The sequence below is a fragment of the Stenella coeruleoalba genome, assembly GCF_951394435.1.
Source record: "Stenella coeruleoalba genome assembly, chromosome: 2".
Taxonomy (NCBI): domain Eukaryota; kingdom Metazoa; phylum Chordata; class Mammalia; order Artiodactyla; family Delphinidae; genus Stenella; species Stenella coeruleoalba.
In genome coordinates, this window is record NC_137147.1 from 109,978,766 (window position 1) to 109,993,391 (window position 14,626).

Below are 14,626 nucleotides of genomic sequence, written 5' to 3' on the forward strand. Positions count from 1 at the left end.
GCCCACCATCCCCCCTTGTGCCAGACCGCCTGGGATGCTGATGGCCATCGCTACCCCGGTTTCTTCTGTCCTCGGCTCTCTGATACCCCGGAGGAAGCCTACTGCTGCCACCTGCAGGCTGCAGGGGGCTCCTGCTGCACTCGGTCTGAATTTGAGGCCTTGCACCAGGTCAATCTCTCTGCCCTTCCGCCTCCTCCCGTCTTCAGGTGAGAACTCCAGCCCCAGGGCCACTGGCACACTGACGGGGTGTTCCAGTACCTGAGGCTCTGTTCCTAATTTCTGGAGTGGGAGGCTTGTAGCTTACAGACCCGTGGAGGGACAGATCTCAAACATAAAATCGCGTAAATACATGATTACAAACAAATCTGTGAAGGAAAAGTTCAGGGGGCTGTGAAAGCAGGTGACAGGTAGTCATTGTAGGTGTTGTGTGGTGGGTGGGGTGGGACGGGTGTCAATACTGAGAGGATCTTGTATTCTGGATTACACGTGTTATAGTCGGGGTTTTCAATCCTGAATCTGTCCACAGATGGCTTCCGGGTACCTGTGAGCTCCCTGAATTTGTATTTTCAAATTCTACACTTTTCTGGGTAGGGAGTTCTGGACTTTCTCCTGACTCTCAGGGCCTCTAACCCTCAGGCTGCAGTAGCAAGAGCGCGGCTTGGGCCAGCATCCTGATACTCTCCCCTCTCCCATAGGGGCCCGGGCCCGCTTCTAGCGCTGGGCCTTTACGGACTGCTGCTCGTGGCCCTGATAACTGCAGACCTCGTGCATTTCTGCCGCGGTCGGGGCCGGGGCCGAGATCTGGGCCGGGACCTGGGCCGGGACCAGGGCCGGGACCAGACCTGAGCAGCCACGGGCGCCCCTCTCGCCCTCCGCCGCGCGCCCCCTGCCGGTCTCAGCGGGAACAGACTAAGCGCGCCTGGGGCTTCTCTGCGCCTGCGGACCCGGGCTGAGCGCCCTGCCCCTCTTCCCGGCGTGCTCTCCCCTTGGCCCCGCCCCTTGTCTACCACCGCCTCTGACGCAAGACTGGGGCGGGGCAGCCGACAGCGGATTCCCGAGCCTAGACCCACCCCTCTCCGGAGACTGCGCCTGCGCGCGCTCGGGACGTCTGCTGCGCGATGACCGTGAGTGGTCCAGGGACCCCCGAGCCCCGGCCCGCCGACCCCGGGGTGCGTACCCATCTCCCTGCGCCATCAGCACTTCGCACCTGCTCTGACCATTCTCGGGCCTCCTTCTCCCTCAATCTTGGCCCTCCATGGGACCCACCCGCGACCCCCAGGCTCCTCTGCCCCTAGCTCCCCGGCTCACCCTGAGCCCACCTCGGACGTTTCCACCCCTTCCCTCCACAGGCCAGCTCAGTGGAACAGTTGAGGAAGGATGGCAACGAGCTGTTCAAATGCGGGGACTACGAAGGCGCCTTGACGGCCTACACCCAAGCCCTGGGTCTGGGCGCAACGCCCCAGGACCAGGCCATTCTGCACCGGAACCGGGCCGCCTGCCACCTCAAGCTGGTGAGCGAGCCGGCTGCTCTTCCCCTAGCCTGCCCGGACCCCTGTTGGCGCACCTCGCCGCTGCTTGGGCCCCGACTGGATATTCGCCTTCTCAGGCCACCCACACTTGTTACACGTCTTTTGGGTCTCTAGGTGGTGGGGGAACCTGGTGACTAAGGAAAACAACTTTGTTGCCCAGTTGTGCCCGAGAAAGGAGATGACCAGCCTCTCAGGCCTGTTCTTCTCTTACAGGAAGATTACGACAAAGCAGAAACCGAGGCATCCAAAGGTAGGGGAATGTGGCCCTTGTGTGGAGCTGTGGGACTTCTGGGGTGGGCAAGGATTCTGGGACCACTGCACCGTCACTTTCTCCTCCTCCTTTCACCCCTGAAACACATCTGCCTTTTTTCTTTCCCACTTCCTGGGGCATTTCCTTTTCCGCAGCTACCCTCACCTTTTCTGAGGCTGAAGTACTGAGCCCCACATCCGTCCCCCCACCTTCCTCTGCCCCTCGAGATCTTTCCCTGCTGCTCTTGCCTGGAGATGGTGGCCTCATGGGTGCTGACAGAGCTCCTGTTTGTGCTCAGCCATTGAAAAGGACGGTGGGGATGTCAAAGCACTTTACCGGCGGAGCCAAGCCCTAGAGAAGCTAGGCCGCCTCGACCAGGCCGTCCTTGACCTGCAGAGATGTGTGAGCCTGGAGCCCAAGAACAAAGTTTTCCAGGAGGCCCTGCGGAACATCGCGGGCCAGATTCAGGAGAAGGTGTGTGAGTAATTGAGAGAGCGAGGCATTGACCAGTGGTAGAGGGGCACTGATAAATGGATCTGGATCACCTGTGTAAACACAGTTCTCTGGAAGGGGGATGCTGATGGCGAATGACCTTATAGAATGTTCAACCTTGCCAGTGGTTACGTAAAAGCAAATTAAAAGAACAGCAAGGTGCTGTTCTTTTTGATGGTCTGTTTGGCAAACATTTAAAGTTTGTACACATTGCTAGAAGGAGGGAGACACATTTAAGGGGTGAGGTTGCGGGAGGACGTAGGCTCGTTCATGACTGCTGGAGGGGGTATAAATTGGTACAGCTCCTTTGCAGAGTCCTTTAGCATACCTTTGGAGTATAATTGCTTTACAGTGTTGTGTTAGTTTATGCTTTATAACAAAGTGAATCAATTATACATATACATATATTCCCATATCTCTTCCCTCTTGCGTCTCCCTAGCATATCTCTTAAAATTTTAAATGAGCATGTCCTGTGATTCAGTATGTTTACTTCTTGCTATCTCTCCTAGAGAAGCCTTGCCTGTGTACACAAGCAGGTGTGTGTTTGTTTGTTTCAGCCTTGTTTGTAGTAATGAAAAATTGGAACTTGCTTAAATGCCCAGCAGTAGGGGAATGGCTAAATAAACTGAGTGACATCCTTACTACAGACTCCTATGCAGTAGTTGCTAAGAATAGGCAGATCAACACATATGGACGTGGAAAGCTGACACTTGTTAAGTGAAAAAAAAGCAAAACATATAATAACGTATAGTATAATACCGTTTATGTTAAAATGATCCCCCCCACGAAATGCACTCAAAATAACACCAATTTTTTTCCATGGGTACAGTTGGGTATGTAAACACAAAGAAAAATATTTTAAAAGACGTGCATCAAAATGATGACTGTGACTGCTAGGGAAAGGAATAGGATCGAGAGGACTTTTCAAAAGAGATTTTGCTTCATTTGGTTGTTTTTTTAAATAGACATTGTGTGATACACATATTTAAAAATTAATTTAGGAGAAAATAATCTAAAGATTGTCATGAACTATTATCAAGCTTGAATTAGCCAGATAATTTGGTGTTAAAATTCTGACCCAGTGGAAGCAAGTAATATGATGGCAAACACCTTATCAAAAGGTTGAGACCTGGGAAAGCAGACTATTTTACTCTCAGTGTCAGCTCTGTCTGATCAGCTGGGGCTGCTTAGAATCCTGTGTTGAGAAAGATTAGGAAGCAGGTTGCCTGGGTCTAGGAGAACGTGTTGTGCCATGAACCACGTCTGTCATGGCTGCAGGAGGGGAAGCGGGGAGCGGCACACGTGCTAGGCATGTGCTGCTGTCCATACCCAGAACCCTAGGGAGGGAGAGGGCCTAGGATGAGCTTGGTCATTCAGATTATTTTTTTAAAAATATCAAAAAGAGAATCCTTGACTTAAAAGGCGTGTCAGCAGCTACCTCGTGACTTGCTGGCTCCCTTGCAGGAGGTATAAATATTGGTTCAGCGCCACGGGCAGTGCACCCAGGCTGCCACAACGTACATGGCCCCCCTGGGAGTGGGTTGCCTCATGGCTAACAGGACGCCACCCCTTCTGAATGGCCCTGCCTTCAACATCAGTGCTGCCCCCGCTGCCCAAGTGGGAAATAGCTCAGAGAAGAAAACAGCTGCGGGGAGTTTGGGAGGAGCTGCCAGGCAAGTCTCTTCCTGCCCAAGGTAGCTTGGTGCGAGGCCTAAGCCCAGGCATCCTACTGTGCCTCCCGGAGTCAGGAGCCAGGCCCTGGGAGGGGCCGGAGAGAACAAAGAGGGAATGTGTTGTCTCCAGTCAAGAGAGGCAGTTCCTCCCATGCTTTGCTGATTTGTCGTAGGTGAGTTACATGTCTTCGACGGATGCCAAAGTGGAGCAGATGTTTCAGATATTATTGGACCCACAAGAAAAAGGCACTGAGAAAAAGCAAAAGGTATGGAACTGTGTGAGTGGGAGCTGAACTCCCCTGTGTGCTGATGTTGGCCCTGGGAGCCCCTGCTGGCCTGGCCTGCTGCACGGCGCTCCTTAGATCGGGCAGCTGGGCTCACAGAGCCTGGGTGGGAGCTCAGAGGGCCTGGGGCCTAAGTGTGAGCCAGGGAGAGGGAACCAGAGTTCCCGAAGCACCTTGTTGGTGCTTAGGTCCTGTGCTAGGAGTTGGGTGTACAGGGGTGACTGAGGCACTGTTTCTGCCCTTCAAGCTTTGCCAGGGACTCAGGACTCCATTTATTCTAACCCTCAATGCCAAGAGCAAGCTCTTTGCTCTACTTACAGAAGAGGAAGCTGAAGTTCACAGAGGTTAAGTTTATGGCCAAGGTCACTCAGCTGCTAAGTGGAAGCAGTGAGGTCCAGAGCTCAGGGTGTCTACTCGCCCTGCCCTGTGCCGTGTACAGTGTTCACGTTATGTGCACTTCCTTTGACGCAGGCATCTCAGAACCTGGTGGTGCTGGCCCGGGAGGATGCTGGAGCTGAGAAGATCTTCCGGAGCAACGGGGTTCAGCTTTTGCAGCGCCTGCTGGACACGGGAGAGCCCGACCTGATGCTGGCAGCCCTGCGCACACTAGTTGGCATTTGCTCTGAACACCAGTCACGGGTGGGTGGGGCGAAGGGTCTAGTTACTGCCTCAGTCAGTCTGTCTGTCCACCCACTCTTCCGCCTCTCATCTTATAAGGTAAAATATAAGGAGATATGTAACGAGAGACAAAATTAAAATGACACAAAAAGACCACTGACAAAGTTTGGGACAAAGTGCGGCCAGGAAAGAGCGAAAGCAGCCCACTGACACCCTGAGCACTTTTTTTTTCATTTATTTTATTTTTGGCTGCGTTGGGTCTTTGTTGCTGTGCACGAGCTTTCTCTAGGTGCGGCGAGCAGGGGGCTACTCTTCATTGCGGTGCACGGGCTTCTCATTGCAGTGGTTTCTCTTGTTGCGGAGCACGAGCTCTAGGCGCACGGGCTTCGGTAGTTGTGGCTCGCGGGCTCTAGAGCACAGGCTCTGTAGTTGTGGCGCACGGGCTTAACTGCTCTGCGGCATGTGGGATCTTCCCGGACCAGGGAACTCTCCTGCGGCAGATCACAGAGACACCTGGTCATTGATCCCCTCGTTGTCCGTGTGGTAAAAGCAAGCTGCATGCAAAGAGCAGGGCACCTGTCCTTCCCTCACCATCAAGCTGGCATTTCCCTTGGACAGGGGTCCTCACAGTGCTTGATGTGGTCAGTGATGTGACCCACAGCAACTTTACCAGCGAGACCAGATATGTAGGGCAGGACCCTGAGATGGTTCTCAGTGTAGACTGTGGGTGTCCTGCACAGACGGTTCAACAAGAACAGCCCTGCCCCAGGCCGGTGTCACAAAGTCCATACTCTGGTTCTTGCCTGAACTGACTGGACCTAGGGAACAGGGACTTGACCCTTGGTTGCTTTTAGAGGAGCCCACAGTTCCTAGATCAGGGGTGGAAATGTGAAACATTCTATGAACACTTCAGGCCAAGATCGGGCTCTATTTCTGGGTCTCCCAGGACTAGGAACGGTAAAGCCGCGTGAATTCCGCCTGCCTCCTCTAGCCTTCCTGCCCATCCCTGTTGTGAATGAGGATGGACCCAAGTAGACATTCGGGGTTTTTCCAGCTCAGAAATGGGCGTAGAGGCCTTGTGGTTCGTTCCATGTATGTCCACATCCCCAGGATGTAGACAGAACCTCAGGGTTGGTATCAGGGAGGAATGAGGTATCCCTGGGCCAGGTAGTCAGGTAGCTTTGTCCAGGCTTATGTTTCTCCTTCCTGGGGAGACACGAACCAAAGCAGCTGCCTTCAGAGCCACAGTATTCCTTGTCTTTTCTGATTGGAGCCGAGGAGAGAGAGAGTGGGGGAGTCCCCTGGAATGTTTCTTTAGGAAGCCCTTCCAACAAGATAATCCTGGCATTGCCCCGGCCTCACCCTCAGCAGGCCCACTTTGCTTTCACGGGGAGCTGCTCTTTCACCCACATGTTTCCTCCCCTCTGGCCACCCTCTCTGACCCCCAGTTAGGGATCTCCACGGCTGCCCTTCACCAACTGGAAGCTCTGCCCACTTCTTTCCCACCCAGACAGTGGCGACCCTGAGTGTGCTGGGAACTCGGAGGGTGGTCTCCATCCTGGGCGTGGAAAACCAGGCCGTGTCCCTGGCTGCCTGCCACCTGTTGCAGGTTATGTTTGATGCCCTGAAGGAAGGCGTCAAGAAGGGCTTCCGTGGCAAAGAAGGCGCCATCATCGTGGGTGAGTGGAAGCAAGTCTGTGTCCTGTGGTGTGGCTCTCGTGGAGAGGAAGGGGCTGAGCCAGCCAGGCCAGCTGCAGCCGCAGGTTGTTCAGGAATACGGCTTGTTGACAGTATCTTACTCGAGGTTCTAAGTAGCCAGGGCGCCTCGGGGAAGGCTGGAAACCAGTGCTCAGGCTGCAGGTCCCCTCTCTCTACCGGGGAAGTTGGGGCTAGGCCACTGGAGAGCCCACTAATGTCTTCTTGTTGCCAGATCCCGCCCGGGAGCTGAAGGTCCTCATCAGTAACCTCTTGGAGCTACTGACTGAGGTGGGGGTCTCAGGCCAAGGCCGAGACAGTGCCCTGACCCTCCTGATTAAAGTGGTGCCCCGGAAGTCTCCTAAGGACCCCAACAACAGCCTCACCCTCTGGGTTATCGACCAAGGTAGGTGATAGAGTCTTAAAAGGAGAGAAAAAGGGAATTCCCTGGTGGTCCAGCAGTTAGGACTCTGCGCTTTCACTGCCGAGGGCCTGCGTTCGATCCCTGCTCCGGGAACTAAGATCCTGCAAGCTATTGTGGCATGGCATATAAGTAAATAAATAGGTAGGTAGATAGATAAATAAATACAGAGAGACAGAGAAAGATCAAGTATGTGTTGCATCTTGCTCGGGTAGCTGGACCTGTTCGTCTCCAGGAGGGATTGCACCCAGCGTGTGTCTGCACTGAAGTGCATGTGGCCTGCACTGTACCCTTAGGGAACATTGGCCCCTTCAGCCGTGTTCGTGTGCACCTGCACGCACGTCGAGCGGGCCCACGAGCAGGTTAACAGGGAGGCCGGGTCAGCTTTCTGTGTCTGAAGTTTTTTCAATGAGTGCGTGTTACTTCTATATGCAGGGCGAATATTCTTCAAGTTTAATATATAAAGCCATACTGCTCTTTTCCCTTAAAAGATAAATTAGGAAGGGTTGGCAAAGTCCCAGCCTGAGTCCATCTGTTGGGTACTCGTCTTTTCTTGTTATCCCAATTATCGTGTGAGGCGTGGATGTTGTTTTCCCCTTCAGTTTTACAGATGAGGAACCTCCAAACCCTACAGCATTCACCCCCACGGGCAGCGCCTGCATGCAGACCTTACTTCTGAGGTCCTTGCCTGACCCCACGCCTGCCCCCAGCCCACCGGCTTCTGTGAGCCTGTCTGCACTCTGACCTCGGGCCAGAGTGGTCCTGCCTTTGCATGCATCTCCCAGGAAACCTCTTCCCTTTGCTTATACGGGTTGGAACTCATGTTCTGCTGTCTAAATAGGGTGTCTTTTCAGGTCTGAAAAAGATTCTGGAGGTGGGGGGCTCCGTGCAGTACCCTCCCGGGGAGCTCACAGTGACAGCAAACAGCCGTATGAGCGCCTCCATTCTCCTCAGCAAGCTCTTCGATGACCTGAAGTGTGATGCCGAGAGGGAGAACTTCCACCGACTCTGTGAAAACTACATCAAGTAAGGGAAGCCTCCTATTGCCAGGGTACCTGCGAGAGTTCTGACTCTTTGGGGAGGGACAGCAGTGAAAGGTTTCCCACAAGGAGAGCAGCCTTGGGGAAGACTAGCTGGGGCCAGACAGAGTGGTCCCAAGGGCCACATCTTGTTCCAGAGTGACCTCCCCAGGGACATTCTTTCTCAAATCAGTTCTCTAGCGCAACAAATGTCCTCAAGCACATAGTGTTCACTGAGCACTTACTGTGTGTCCGTTCTGACACAGCAGTGCAGCATGACAGTCCTTAAGGAGCTCACAGCTAGGAGAAGACGAGTCAGGAAATAAGCAGCACAAGTTCAGATCTTAGTGAGTACAGGGAAGGAGACAACAGGGTGGTGTGAGTGAGAGTGACCTACATTAGGTGGCGTGTCATCAGGGGAGGCTCGAATGAAAGCCTCGATAAGGAACGCCAGCGACTGCCATCCAGAGGAGGTCCTCGTCTTCCCATTGGCAGTTTTTCTTTTCTTCTTTTTTTTTTTTTTTTTTTGACTGCTCCATGCAGCTTATGGAATCTTAGTTCTCCGACCAGGGATCAAACCCGGGCCCCCCCCGGCAGTGAAAGCCCAGAATCCTAACCACTGGACCACCAGGGAATGCCGGCAGCTTTTCTTGCTGTTGCTGCCCAAGTAGTGCAGATGCCCAGCCATTGGAGGGGAAGGGAGGGAAGGGGAGTCCCCTTATGCTGGCTTTGATGTGACAGCTGCCACCCTGTACCCCTCAGGAGCTGGTTTGAGGGCCAAGGGCTGGCTGGGAAGCTGCGGGCCCTCCAGACGGTGTCCTGCCTCCTGCAGGGCCCGTGTGATGCCGGCAACCGGGCCCTGGAGCTGAGTGGCGTCATGGAGAGTGTGATCGCTCTATGTGCCTCGGAGCAGGAGGAGGAGCAGCTGGTGGCCGTGGAGGCCCTGATTCACGCGGCCGGCAAGGCCAGGCGGGCCTCGTTTATCACGGCCAACGGCGTCTCGCTGCTGAAGGACCTGTACAGGCGTGGCGAGAAGGACAGCATCCGCATCCGGGCGCTGGTGGTGAGACGGGCGGGCCTGGGCTGGGCAAGCGGGCAGCCAGGCAGGGGCCCCGGGCTGGCTGGTGTCTCAGGGTGCAGCACCAGCACACGCTGGGTGACAGTATGGGAAGTGCAGGGCCTTGTCGAGGCCGGAGGCAGGGGCCCTGGCTCCTACTACCACAGGGCTCATGGTCGGGTCAGAGAGATGAGCCTCGTACAGAGAGGACACCTGAGAATGCAGGGCGGCCCGGGCTGCCCCCTGCGGGCAGTGGGAGCGGCTCCAGGAGGAGACGATGGAGGACACACTGGGCAGGCGGGTCAGAGGGCTGTGTGGACAGGCTGGGCCAGCAGGCGGCCCCAGGAGCAGGTGGTGTGGGGACTGCCTGGCCTCCCTGAGCCTGTTGCAGCCCTGCACCTTGAGGAAGCTGGTCCTCCTCCTTGGAGCACTTAGTCCTGGGTTTCTCCATTCCGTGAGGATCCTGGCCTGGGCCAAGGTACCCATCTTCTCCCCACATGGATCTTAGTTCCATCTGTAAAGAGCTTCCTTCTATGACGTGGAAAGAAAGAGCAAATCCCAGTGTGATCGGGCCGGGTTGGGGCCCAGGCCAGCATGGTGGTCAATATGTCAGTCTCTACCAGATGCCATGTCACGTGGCCACCCCAGTAGGTGTTTTTGCTGCCCGGTGCTCCAGGTGGTAACCTGGTGGCGGTGTGCATGGCCTCCAGAGAGCCTGACAGAGTGCCTGGGGGGGAGCCCACGCCAGCTGTGGAGGAGCCCTGCTCTGCCTCCGTCCCTCGGCCAGCAGCTGGTTCTCACCTCTTCCACCAGGGACTCTGTAAGCTTGGCTCGGCCGGAGGGACTGACTTTAGCATGAAGCAGTTTGCTGAAGGCTCCACGCTCAAACTGGCCAAGCAGTGTCGAAAGTGAGTCATTTAGCACTGTTGTGGCTCCCGACCTGTCAGCCAGACCTCAAAAGAGGAGGGTGGGGCCTCCTCACTGCCCTGTCCTCCCCCAGGCAGGCCCTCCTGCGCTGCTGTGTGAACTGCTTCTGTCTGTGGCGGGGATGCCCCAGCCCCTGGCTTTTCCCCCTTGGTCCTGGTGTACCCCTCCTGTCCCCCCACCTTTCTGATGGTCATCTGTGCCCTGCATGCCCCCAGGTGGCTGTGCAATGACCAGATCGATGCGGGCACTCGGCGCTGGGCGGTGGAGGGTCTGGCCTACCTTACCTTCGATGCCGATGTGAAGGAGGAGTTTGTGGAGGATGAGGCTGCGCTGAAGGCTCTGTTCCAGCTCAGCAAGGTAGCTCCATGGGTTCCTGCAGTCGTCCGGGGACACTGTCTAGGGTTAGAGCTTACGGGGCTTTCTTGGCAGGTCTTGGCCAATGGCTTTTGTGACCCCACAGAGAGGGGGGCTGGTAGCCCGAGTGGCCGCTCTGTGTGGCCTGGGTGTACTGGCCTGCGCCAGCAGGGTTGGAAAGGACGATCTCTTAGGAGGAGTTGGGGTGGTCAAGTGTGTGAGCTCCCAAAGTCTGGGGCCACCCTCGGGCCTTGGCGGTGCCCAGATTCATCCTGGTGCCCACGTGGTCCAGCTGAGGGTAGAACTGGGAGCCTGGGCAGCGCTTATCCCGGTGCTACTATTCCCCCCGGGATGGCCGCTGATGGCCCCTCTGCCCCCGGCAGTCCGAGGAGAGGTCGGTGCTCTTTGCAGTGGCCTCGGCGCTGGTGAACTGCACCAATAGCTACGACTACGAGGAGCCGGACCCCAAGATGGTGGAACTGGCCAAGTACGCCAAGCAGCACGTGCCCGAGCAGCACCCCAAGGTGAGGGGGCTGCTAGGAGGGGTTTGGGGGCCTCCGTGTCACTGGGGCCAGTTGACCCGAGACATCCACAGCAGATGAGCCTTCTGTTTAAGCGGGTTTCCTTCCCTTTGTTTTCATGCTCATCAATTTGTGCCGTGAGGAGGGTTCCCCTTTCCCTGCCTAATCGGCCGAGGCCCCTGTGCTCAGCTGCCTCCTCCCCCAGGACAAACCGAGTTTCGTGCGGGCTCGAGTTAAGAAGCTGCTGGCGGCTGGTGTGGTGTCGGCCATGACGTGCATGGTGAAGACCGAGAGCCCTGTGCTGACCAGTTCCTGCAGGGAGCTGCTCTCCAGGTGAGCCTGCCCCAGCTACACCAGACCTGCTGCAGCCCGTCAGCCTCCAGGCTGCTGATGGAACTACAGCGGGAGCAGGTCCTGGTGCCGTGGGCCCCTCAGAGCAGGGGGCCACCCGCATGGCGCCCTTCTTTTGCTGAGCCCAGGAGTGGAGGGTCTGCCTGCCAGAGCCCGGGCCGGCCCGTCCAGCACAGCCTTCTCCCCACAGGGTCTTCCTGGCTTTGGTGGAGGAGTTCGAGGACCGTGGCACCGTGGTTGCTCAGGGAGGGGGCAAGGTAAGCGGGCTTACAGACTCCTTCCCGATGGCATGTAAAACATCACTGAGTGGCTGCTACACCAGAGATCAGTGTTGGGTGTGGGACGGAGAAGTATTATTAGCGACCAGCAGGAATGTCTTCCTGCTGAGTGAGAGATGCTGGGGGCCGGGGGTGGGGGGCGGTGGGGCTTTTTAGAGCCCCGGACTTTGTGCCTATTAGGGTCCTGAGCTCTCCTCCTTTCCCTTGTGTCATTGACCTCCATGGCTCTGGTGCCGGGCACAATCCACATCTGTCCCTTAATAGTTGTTTCGGGAAGTGTTTGGGTAGCTTACTGGGAGGCCTCAGAGAGATGAGAGGGTGGGAGTGGGAGTATCATTGTCAAGCCTGGGGAGAGAATGGCAGGGAAAGGTGAGGGCAGCACAGTCAGGGCCTCAGAGCCTCGTGGTTTGGGCCTTATGTTCCCGGGCACATCTTGGACACTGATGGGCTTGTCCCTACAGGCTCTGCTCCCGCTGGCCCTGGAAGGCACTGACGTGGGGCAGACGAAGGCAGCCCAGGCTCTTGCCAAGCTCACCATCACCTCCAACCCAGAGATGACCTTTCCCGGTGAGCGGGTGCGTATCTTTCTGCCCCAGCGCTGGCCTGTCCTCCACCCCCTCACAGGGCCCTGACGGCCTTTGACCCGAGCTGCGGCTCCTCCTTGGGGAAGTGTCAGCTTTGCTGAGCCCTGGGGGTGGGAAGGGCAGGCTTCTTTTTGGGGCTGGACTCCCTCCCATCTGCAGGGCCGATGGGGTTGGGGAAGCTGGGGCGCATAGCCCTGACAGGTGGGTGCGTATCGCAGATCTACGAGGTGGTCCGGCCCCTCGTCTCTCTCCTGCACCTCAACTGCTCCGGCCTGCAGAACTTTGAGGCACTCATGGCTCTAACAAACCTGGCAGGGATCAGCGAGAGGCTCCGGTAAGGTCCCTTGGGATGTGGGGCCTGGGCAGGGCATCATGGTTTGGACCATCCCCAGGAAAGCGCTTTACAGCGTGGAAAGCACTCCCCAGTCACTCACTTATTTGCTCCTCATGGTGACTCCTCTGCACCTTACAGCGGAGGAGACAGGCTGAGAGGCGTGACTTGTGCAGTGTCCCGTGAGATAGCAAGGGACTGGGCGATGACAGCGCAGACCCTGGAGTCAGGCTGCCTGGGTTCAAATCCTGGGTTCACTGTTTATTAGTGTATAACCTCACAAGTAACTTAACCCCTCTGTGCCTCAGTTTCCCCCTCTGTGAAATAGGATGGCTACAGTACCTAGCTCGTGGAGGAGCAGCGAGGAGGACTAAATGAGAAAATACGTGTAAAAGCATTTACTACATAGGTGCCTGGCTCCTGGCAATGTGCCCAAGCAGTACAGATTAGCTATTGCTGCTGATTGTGACCTTGGGCCACTCAGTCTCCTCTTCTGCAAAATAGTAATAATGATAATTACACCTGCACCTTCACTGTAGGGCTGTAGCGAGGATTAAGTAAGGTAGTCCGAGTGCTGGGTCAGGGTGAGGGCTCGAAAGTTAGGTGTTAGCATTGCCATCATCACCACCTGGGTCTCCTAACTCCTACTTTAGAGCATTTCCCAAGGTCCTGTGCTATTTCCTAGGCCCAGTTAGAAGGCTGGAAACCACTGCCTGGTGGTTTCATCCCTGGTGCAGGAGGGTCTTTGGATATTGCCCAAGGAAATCCTTGGCCCCGGGTTTGATTGTGTGGGGAAACAGGGGTGGGGGTGATGGATGCCAGCGCTCTGGTGATGCCGACCCTCCACCCTTGGCCCCACAGGCAGAAGATCCTGAAGGAAAGGGCTGTGCCCATGATTGAGGGCTACATGTTTGAGGAGCATGAGATGATCCGCCGGGCAGCCACCGAGTGCATGTGTAACTTGGCCATGAGCACGGAGGTGAGGGTTGGTCCAGGAGGTGGTCATGGCAGGCAGGCACACAGAAGTACCTGTCCCTGGCTGGCCTTTGCCCCAGCTAACCTGGTGCACTCCCCGCTTCCGGCCACAGGTGCAGGATCTCTTTGAAGCCACGGGCAGTGACCGGCTGAAGCTGCTGGTGCTGTACAGTGGAGAGGACGATGAGCTGCTACGGCGGGCGGCTGCTGGGGGCCTGGCCATGCTCACCTCCATGCGGCCCTCGCTCTGCAGCCGCATCCCCCAAGTGGTCAGTGCCCCTTCTTGGTGGGGCGGGGGAGGTGGGCCAGGAGCCCCCAGCCAGGGTGTGTGAGTGTGTGCCCTGCCAGGGTTCCCTGATGCTCGGTGGTCACGCTGCCCTGTTTCCTGCAGACCACACACTGGCTGGAGATCCTGCAGGCCCTGCTTCTGAGCCCCAACCAGGAGCTACAGCACCGGGGTGCTGTGGTGGTGTTGAACATGGTGGAGGCCTCGAGTGAGATTGCCAGCACCCTGATGGAGAGCGAGATGCTGGAGATCCTGTCAGTGCTGGCTAAGGGCAAGGAGAGCCCAGTCATGAGGGCTGCCGCCGCTTGTCTGGGGAAAGCAGTGGAATATGGGCTTATCAGACCCAGCCAGGATGGAAAGTGAGGACCTGCCTCTCACACACGCTACCTATCGCAGCACAGGGAGCGAGGACAGACATGGCCTTGGCTGGTGGGTGCTGGGGTGTCTCCTGCCCAGCTGCCCTTTGATGTCCTCTGTTCTGAGTCAGGGGCCATGTTCACAGCCCTGCTCTGCCAGCACTGCCTCCAGCCTCACGCAGCAGGGAACTTTTCCTGTACTACTTAGACAGCTGGGAACGGGGAAGGTGCGTCCTAACTCAGCCTGTGGATTCCCTGCACTGGGAAGGACCCAGCTGTGAGCCTCACCAGCTGTGAGCCTCACCTGAGCCTGCTGGCAGGTCCACTCCTCATCCTCTAATAAAAAGTGTGTGGAACTCAAATATGTGCCCAGTCAGTGGGCAGGGAGGGCTGGCTGTGGGCCAGAGCGTGGAGCAGGAGCTGGGCATGGCTGAGCGTGTGGGCAGCTTTTCAGCAGCACAGCCACCTCTGTGGAAGGAATCCAATGAATTCCCACCCCAGGGCCCGCTGAATTGCCTTTTAATCCTTGTAGAGGGCCAAAGGGTAAATGTAAGCAAATCAATAAAGTATCCAGTCGCATGGAAACACATGCATTAGGCTTTTCAATACTTCTCCTTTATTTAT

At 56.5% G+C, this 14,626-nt stretch overlaps 1 protein-coding gene across 2 annotated transcripts; it reads left to right on the plus strand.

Moving 5' to 3' along the window:
* The first annotated feature begins 1,002 nt into the window (after positions 1–1,002).
* UNC45A (unc-45 myosin chaperone A) lies at positions 1,003–14,364 on the plus strand. Of its 2 annotated transcripts, none has more exons than XM_079910926.1 (20): positions 1,003–1,124; positions 1,350–1,511; positions 1,743–1,779; positions 2,078–2,253; positions 4,119–4,211; positions 4,701–4,868; positions 6,358–6,526; positions 6,778–6,948; positions 7,818–7,989; positions 8,745–9,045; positions 9,853–9,947; positions 10,182–10,323; positions 10,704–10,844; positions 11,047–11,174; positions 11,383–11,449; positions 11,932–12,045; positions 12,273–12,388; positions 13,247–13,364; positions 13,474–13,629; positions 13,752–14,364. In XM_079910926.1, the coding sequence occupies exons 1-20, from the start codon at positions 1,119–1,121 to the stop codon at positions 14,007–14,009; spliced, it is 2,790 nt and encodes a 929-aa protein (XP_079767052.1). In that variant the 5' UTR covers positions 1,003–1,118; the 3' UTR covers positions 14,010–14,364. The 2 variants fall into 2 exon arrangements, with proteins under 2 accessions (XP_079767052.1, XP_079767051.1); XM_079910925.1 differs by having other exon boundaries at positions 1,092–1,169.
* The last annotated feature ends 262 nt before the right edge of the window (positions 14,365–14,626 follow it).

Bases quoted from the DNA above. Each gene is read 5' to 3' on its own strand.
- UNC45A (XM_079910925.1), top strand. From the start codon at position 1,119: ATGACCGTGAGTGGTCCAGGGACCCCCGAGCCCCGGCCCGCCGACCCC. The intron at 1,512-1,742 runs GTGAGCGAGCCG...CTTCTCTTACAG, and splicing joins CCGCCTGCCACCTCAAGCTG to GAAGATTACGACAAAGCAGA. The intron at 11,450-11,931 runs GTAAGCGGGCTT...TTGTCCCTACAG, and splicing joins TTGCTCAGGGAGGGGGCAAG to GCTCTGCTCCCGCTGGCCCT.